General features: G+C 43.8%; 1 protein-coding gene across 4 annotated transcripts in view; it reads left to right on the top strand.

The window, feature by feature from the left end:
- The first annotated feature begins 1,390 nt into the window (after positions 1-1,390).
- The window catches only part of RMDN1 (regulator of microtubule dynamics 1), a 31,293-nt gene continuing 24,479 nt past the window's right edge, over positions 1,391-8,204 (top strand). For 3 of the 4 annotated variants that reach the window (XM_045186132.3, XM_045186133.3, XM_024578264.4), the window contains exon 1: positions 1,393-1,723. In XM_045186132.3, the coding sequence (XP_045042067.1) occupies positions 1,514-1,723 (210 nt within the window). In that variant the 5' untranslated portion in view covers positions 1,393-1,513. Of the gene's footprint in view, positions 1,724-8,204 lie in introns of all 4 variants that reach the window. The other variant, XM_024578265.4, reaches the window with a different exon arrangement.

Below are 8,204 nucleotides of genomic sequence, written 5' to 3'. Positions count from 1 at the left end.
AAGGGACCACCAAAGAAAGTTGCACCTTTGCACCCTTCGAGTGGAAAGCCAAAAGCGGGATGAGAAGGAATCTTGACAGAATATGATTTGGGGAGGTCTGAGGCTCCTCCAAGGAAAGAAAAGACAGTTTCTCTTGCCCGGAACCAAGAGAAACGTATTTCAGACTTAAAGAGATTAAAGAAACATGACAATTAAATGCAATATGTAACCCGATGTGACCCTGAGTTTGGGAGAAATAGTTGCTATAAAGGACAGCTTTGAGGCACATTAAATAATAGTATTCTGTCAGTTTTCTGAATTTGATCATTGTACAGGGATTAAACCAGGGAATGTCTTTGTTGCTAGCATAAAGAGTCATATGTGTAATCTACTCTTAGAAGGTTCATCATCAGAAAATAGTAGTAGGAATATTATATGCATTCTACATGTAATATATGTGAAGAAAGATAAATGTGACAAAACATTAACAATGGCTAATTTTTTGTTCAAACTGAAAAGTGTAATTAAAATTTAACTCTGAATGAAATTATCATAAACTAGATTTCAGGATTATCGTGGCATCCAGTGGTATAAGCCTATTATTTAGCAACACTGAGGGAACTACCAGCAGAAATATGTAAAAGTGGTTCCCTCTGGGAAAGCAGACTAGGGTTCAGCAAATGTTGGGAAGAAAATAATAAGTCACTGATGAAATCCTAAAGAAATGTGGTTGATTTAAAGGGACGTTGGGAGACAGCAATCAAAAGGTAGCACTGGACTCGGGGAAGATCAAGTGAAATAAGAGTATGCGTTCTCTTTGTATCAGAGTAGTAGTAAAAAGACTGTAAATGCAACCTACTTGCTGAAACCAATGTCTTGCCTCCTCCCCCATAAACAGCTTTGCTGTGCCCCTCGTAGCAGGCACTGAATTAGGATCAGGACCATTGTTTACTTAGTTGAAGGGGCCTGCCAAGTGTCTGCGGGGGTCAGGATTTCAACCAGACCCAGAGCTTCGGAGAGCAACCTGAGAGTCCGGCTCTTACTCGCTCATCTTCCCCAGCGTCTCCCTACCCACGAGGGTTAGCTCGTTTCCCTCCGCCGCGCCCCGCCCCACCCAACGGCATCTGTCTACCCAGGACCCCCAGCACAGTCTCCCTTCCTTTGAGGGCCACAAAACTGGAAATAACTAGCCCTTGACTTCTTGCAGACTTAAATGCTCGGGTCTATTTCCGAGCTTCCAATTCTGTTCTGATAGTCTAGCTCTGTCTCTAAACTGTAACACACTCCACAAATCAGGAACAAAAAAAAGAAATTCTCGCCGCCCCAGTGCCCTACACTCAGAAGCCCGAAACGCGCTAAGTCCCACCCACTAGGGGTATACCCCGCCCACCGGAACCTTAAGCCAGACACCTTGCGCCGAACCACAACTTGTTTGTACGCAGACGCGTGCGCCTGTAGAAGCGCCGGAAGAAGCGACAGCAGGAAGCGGGAGGTCGTGCTCTCCGTCTTGCCCTCCTTTGCGGAGCGTTTCTAAATGGTGATGAGTCAATTCCGCAAGGAAATCATGGTGCTGGCTTCTTACCTGTGGCGCTTTCTCCCTTCCGGGCGTGTGGCTGTCCCCCGACCTCGGCTTCCGTCGCGGGTTACCGACGGGCGCGGAACGTGCGTGTGGAGCAGCGCCTCAGAGGTAGCCGCTGAGTTCTGGCTCATGGGAAGGGCGCGTGCTGGCTACCGCCGCACACAGGCAAGAGTTACCCTTCCTCAAGCCTTCTTTCCTTCCCGAAAATGGCGCCGCGCTCCTCATCCCCAGCCTCTGCCTGCGCTTCCTACGAAAGCTAATTTTCCCAGCACAATATTGTGGACGCTGTGAGGTGGCCCTTGGATTGTCCGGTTCTGGCGTTTCTATTAGACTGGCTGGGCCTTGGTTTATTTCCGGAGAAGACTTAGGGGCTGAGGGTATGCACCGGTGCACGTGACATTGCATTTGAACTGGATGTGTTATTCTTTTAAACTCTAAAAACCCTTTTTTGAGCGCCTGTTGTGTTCCTTAGTGGGGTTGGGAGCTGTGTGAAAAAAGGGCTCGATTTCTTTTCCGGCGAAGCTTGCAGCCAAGTGGGCAGGTATTAGGGAACGTGGGTGGAGAGAGGGAGGGGTGGTACTAAGCATGAAATTACTGAACTTCAGGTTTTTGAGGCAGAGCATTGGTGAAGTTAAAATTCTAGAGGACTGTGATATATAACATTTCTTGAAGGCTTGCTGTAACCATTGTGTTAAGCATTGCCTCATTTAATTTTCATTCCCATTCTATGGAATAAGAAATGTTATTTTAACCATTTTTAAAAAGTGGAAACTGAGGTAGGTAGGGTTAAATAATGTGCCCAAGTCTCGTAGCTGGGAAGATGCTGGATTTGGTGGCAGGTTGACCCATCTCCCGAGCCCATGAACTGCTTGTTGTTGCTGTGTTAAAAACATGGAAACTAGAGAAGCAGCATAGAAAGGGTAGAAAAAGACATGGTCAGAATACGAAAATACAGCACCTCCTTGCTTAACGTGGGAGGTAGGGCAGAGCTCGGAGACAATGCAGGTTCGATCCAGGCCACTGCAGTTAAGTGAGTCCTGATTTTTTTTTTTTGGGGGGGGGGGGGGTGCTGTTGGAGGGTCTCCTTCAATTTGTTAAATTTGAAACACCTGTGTAACAAAACAGTAAGCGTTAAGTTCCTGCTGCATCTCATCAACCTTATAATGAGACAAAGTTATTCCAGAACCTGCATTCTAATGACATTCTAAGCCAAAGGCAATAACAAAAATTATACTCTCCAGGTATGTTGAATTTTTAGGGTGTTGTAACTATGTATTATTACCAATTTACCAGTTATTGATGAATTTTCAAGCCTTTGTCATTGTAGTTTTCTTTTTCCAAAGTTTTTCTCCAAGCATAGTAAGGTCAATAAGTTGAGTTGGAGGTACTTATTTCCCAGGAGTTTGCAGAGTGTGGAGGTTAATTCTGAGGGGCTGAGAAAACATTTCATTTGTCTTTTTAATTTGCAATCTATGTTACATAACACCCATCTTGGAATGGTTATTTTTCAACAAATTTGTACTGAATGTTTTCTCTGAGCACAGCTCTGTTCTATGCTGAGGATACAATGAATGTGGGAAACAAGCCGTTTCTCATTGATATTATAAACTGGAAGGAAAGGTGGCCACACCTTAGTAAAGGACAGTGAAGTCACACTAAACCTGATCTTGAAGAGAGGAAAAGAAAAGGTGTGAGCAGTTAAGATGAGAGCTACAGAGTGATGAGGACGACAGTATTTTTTTTGTTTTTTAAGATTTTACTTACTTTTTTTTTTTTAGAGAGGGGAAAGGAAGGAGAAAGAGAGGGAGAGAGAGGACACTGTGTGGTTGCCTCTTATGCGGCTCCAAACCAGGCCCCTGGCCTGCAACCCAGGCATGTGCCCTGATTGGGAATCGAACTGCTGATCCTTTGCTTTGCAGGCCTACACTCAATCCACTGAGCTACACCAGCTAGGGCAGTACAACAGTATAGGCGTTGAGATTAGAAAAAGGGGTCTTTTTAAGGAATTAAAAGTGACAAGTCTGGAATGGGAGAGTAAACTGAAATAAGGCTAAGAAGTCAGCATGTACCAGTTTTTTAATTAGCTGTTACTGCACAACAAATCATCACAGAACTGAATGGCTTAAAACAAGTGGTTTCTGCTGGTAAGGAGGAGCCCAGGTGAGGCTTAGCTGGGTGCCTCCAGCTGCAGGTCTCTTGTGAGGTTAAATCAGGCTGTTCAGCTGCTGAAGTCTCAAGTGAAGGCTGGTGCTGTGCTACCTCTGCTTTGCCCTGGTGGTGGGGCAGTTGGTTAAGGATTGTTCTGTTATAGCCCTTGAGACTGAGGAATGTAGGTCTTATTGGCCACCAGAGCCAATCTAGGGGTGTTCCCTGGGCAGTAGCTGCAGAAACTGGCAGTGATGTGGAGGGAGAGCGTGATGATAGTGTTTACCCTTCGTGGTGCCTGGAGAGGGTCACTGTTGGTCTCTAGATGTGTGCTATATTAGATACTTGCCCTTTAGGCTGAAGTTTTAAGCTAAGCAAATAAACCTCTTTCACAGAGAATTCAGGCCCTTATCAGTCAGCTACCTCTGTGATGGGCTCTGGGATGCGTGAATCTAGGAAAGTCTTTTATGCATGGTTTCTCACTTAGTGGTTGCCTAGTTGGATGCCAGTCTCTTTGGCCTTCTAAGCAAGATGTTCTGGGGGCTTGTCTCTCAGGTGTGGGTCTTAAAAGTTGGGGTGTCCAATGTGGGGTTCAAAACCTTTGCTCTTCAGAAAGAAGAGTTCTGCCCTTGTGGATTGCTGTGTCAATGGGTTTATGGCAAGACTGTGTCTCTGCCTTTCCCACCTGTTTCATTATGGGTTTTTTCCTCACTTGTTTGATGAGGAGTCACTCAGCTAGATTTTGACTTTGTAGCTGTAGATTTGCTGTGTCTATAGGATGAGCTGTGTTGGGGTCCTCCTTTAATCGCCCTTTTGAATGGGAACCTGTTGGGGCCACTGTGGAGGCCACCAACCACAGCCAGGGTCTGAAAACCTTGTAAACCTGATTTTATTCTAAAGGTTATAGAAACCATGAAAGAGTTTTAAAACACATGGTTTTTAAAAATTAGATTTGCATTAAAAACAACTTTTTGTGTAGTGTCAAAAATGGATACGGTTGTGGATGCTGGAGACGAGGTAAGGATCATTGCTATAGGAGAGGTGAGCACTGTGGTGGTTTGAACTGTAGTGGGGGCTGTGGGACTGGAAATCAGTGGTTGCAATCGGAGGTTGTTATGGAGATAAACTTAGCTGACTCAAAGGATAGATTTGGTGTAAGGGTTAGAGGGAGGAGGTCAAGGAAGAGTCTCAGTTTCTGGCTAGAGCACAGGGTGTGGGCAGTGGTGCTGTTTGCTGGGATAGGACTACAGAAGGCAATCTGGGGGCTCAGGGAGGGGATGAATTATGTTTCAGGCTATTTAAGGTGAGTGTGATGAGGTGGCCAAGGTGACCTGTGGAATAGACTGTAGTTGGACAGGTCAGGTGTTTACCTTCTGAGGTCAGGGCTGGAGATGCAGATTCAGGAGACTTTAGCACATAGTTCTAAGTAATGCTGTGGTAATAGTAAGACCAGAAGGAGGACTGGTACCCACCACAGAGCAATTACATCATTTAAGAGGAAGAGTAGCTGGCAGGAAGTTAGGAAACCAAGAGATGGTGGTAACATCTTTCTTTTTATCTAGTGATGAGTTTGTATTTTTGAAGTCTTTATAGCTTGAAGTTAGTACAATTAATGTTGAAGGGAAGACATGTTTAAGAGATAGCTTCTTCTATTGTTCAACCAATGTTTTTGAGAACTCATTGTGTGAAAGGCATTGTGTTGGGTGAATGAGGGGAAATGGCACATTCTAGCTGTCTCAGTCTCACAAGTTGTTAGTGTTTGGAAGTGTCACTGAGTCCACATTCTTTTAAGTGATTTTTTTTTTTAGTTTCAGAAGCATGATTTTATCTACTTTCTGGGGTGAACAGAGAAGTCTACTTACAGTAATTGACTGATGCGTACAACTGCAAACTGTTCCTTCGTTAATTTACAATAAGACATGTAAATGCCAGCTGCCTAACAGTGCACTACTCCCTCTAAGAAAGCCAGAATGTTGTTTATTCAGCATGATGTCAGCAAAGAGAGTTAGTTGGACACCCTAGATCAGGGGTGGGAAACTTATTTTCACTAGGGGCCACATCAGCCTCGTGGTTGCTTTCAAAGGGCCAAATGTAATTTCATCTCCTTAACAGTTAAGGAGTAGTTACATTTGTACAGTCCTAAAATTATTTCGGCCCTTTGAAGGCAACCATGAGGCTGATGTGGCCCCCCGTAAAAATGAGTTTGACACCCCTGCCCTAGCTGTATAGTTTCCTCAAGTCCGTGCGACCTTTTCTGCTATGTGATCTTCCTGCCAGAGCTTGGGAGCTAGGAGATTCCCTGATCAAATCTTAGTCTTTTTCCTGTTATTTTATTTTTTAAATGTTTGTTTTATTTTATTTTTGAAAGAGAGAGGAAGGGAGGGAGAAAGAGAGAGGAAGGGAGGGAGAAAGAGAGAAATACCGTTGTGCGAGAGTTGCATCAGTCGGTTGCCTCTCGTGTGCTCCCATCTGGAGACCTGGCCCGTAACCCAGACACCTGCCATGACTAGGAATCAACTGAGACCTTTTGGTTTCCATGAGGGCACTCAATCCACTGAGCCACACTAGCCAGGGCCCTCTTTTTTTTCTAGGTACCACCATCACCGTGTGTGTGCGTGCACACGCACACTCAGCTATATTCTCTGCCTTGCCCTATCTTGCTGCTTCTAGTTAAATAAAAATAAACACAGAAAATTCAGTGTTAAAAATGAGACTACATCAAATTTAGTTTTACTACTTTGTTGTTAATGTGTTTTGAATCAAGTCGTGTGCAGTATCCTGAATACTCATGCTCAAGAAAGTAAATACAGGCCCTGGCCGGGGTAGCTCAGCTAATGGAGTGTCATCCAGATAGATATGCCAAGGTCATGTGTTCAATCACCGGTCAGGGCACATATAAGAATTGATTAATAAATACATAAATAAGTGGAATAACAGATCGATGTCTGTCTCTCTCCCCTCCACCCCCTTTCTTTCTCTCTAAAGTCAATAAATAGAAGAGTAAAGAAAGCACCCAGCAAGGTGTAATATGCCAGATTCCTCATTCCTACTGTAGATACTTAAGAGAACTTAAACCGTGGATTGGGTATGGCATGGGATAGAGTCAAGAATGATTCTAGGGTTTTGTGTTTTGTTAATCTACACAATCAGAAGAATTAGGTTGTCATTTACCTCGAAAGGGAAAACAGGAGTGGAGTTAGGGAGTTGATAGCTGTCTTGGCTGATGAACGTGAGACATGTGTTGTACTTCATGTATAGAGAAGTGTTGATTAGGTAGCCAGCTACATTTAGGATTCTGAAGTTTAGAGGAGACATCCTGGCTCATATTACATGTGCGGGTTTTGGCATGTTGATGGCATTTAAAGTCTAAGTGCACTCACCGGAATGCTACAAATAAAAGGAGGTCTGAGACTAAGCTCAAGACTCATCTTGGCAGGGAGGTGTTGGAGATGAGGAACCAACAAGAGACAAGCTGTTACTGAAATAGGAAATTCAAGAAAGTAGTATTTTGAAAGCCATATGAATAGTGTGCCAAGAGTTAGAATAGCAGGTGCTGAGGAAAGAGGCTGGATTGGTTACAGACAATCAGTTCGTCTTGACTGTGCCAATGGTGATGGTTTTATAGGTTAATACAGTGTCATAACTGGTACACGTTATGTATATGCCATTTATTATATGTCACACATCTCATTATAGTGGTTTTTCAAAATCAAACATCGAGCCCTGACCGTTGTAGCTCGGTTGGTTGTCCTGAAAAACAAAAGGTCGCTGGTTCAATTCCTGGTTAGGGAACCATCCTGGGTTGCAGTTCGGTAGCCAGGCCAGGCATGTATGAGAGGCAACTGATCGATGTTTCTCTTCCTCTCTTTATCTCCCTTCCCCTCCTCTCTAAAAATAAATTAATAAAATCTTTAAAAAAACCCAAAAACCAAACATTCATTCATTCGTGATTTAAGAAAAAAACACAGGAGGGAATTAACCACTGTCAAGTAATGTTGATGAGTCAAGTAAGAGGAGAAGTGAGAAAGGCCACAGGGAATGGAGCGCCTTTGTGGTTACCAGCCAGATACCTGCAGTGGAGTGTGGGCTACAAATGCTTTGTGTGTGAGCTCTAAAGAGAAAGAATGGGGGGAAGAAGTGGAGGTCTGAGTACAGATGAATTTTTAAAAGAGTTTTGCTGAAAAGAGGAGTCAGAAAATGAGACTGAAGGGAGATGTGGTCAGGAGGAAGTTCTTCGCTGTAAGAGAAAGATCCAGCATACCAACATGGTACAGCTTGTTGTTATACAGGTGGAAATGAATCAGCAGAGAGGGAACTACTGATGCTGCATTGTCCTGGGAAAGGGAGTAAGACCCACACATGCCATCTTTCCTGTTGGTTTTGGGGATTGTGGCCATAGTTGTGAAAAGTTAATTTCTAAATCTGGATATACTCTTTATTTTATTCATTGTTTACTGAAAACTATGGGTTTGTAGATCACTTTTAAAGATATCTTAAAGCT

This window comes from Desmodus rotundus, chromosome 8, assembly GCF_022682495.2.
Source record: "Desmodus rotundus isolate HL8 chromosome 8, HLdesRot8A.1, whole genome shotgun sequence".
Taxonomy (NCBI): Eukaryota; Metazoa; Chordata; class Mammalia; order Chiroptera; family Phyllostomidae; genus Desmodus; species Desmodus rotundus.
The sequence above is the reverse complement of the archived record's forward strand: the minus strand, read 5'-3'. Positions and strand labels throughout refer to the sequence as shown.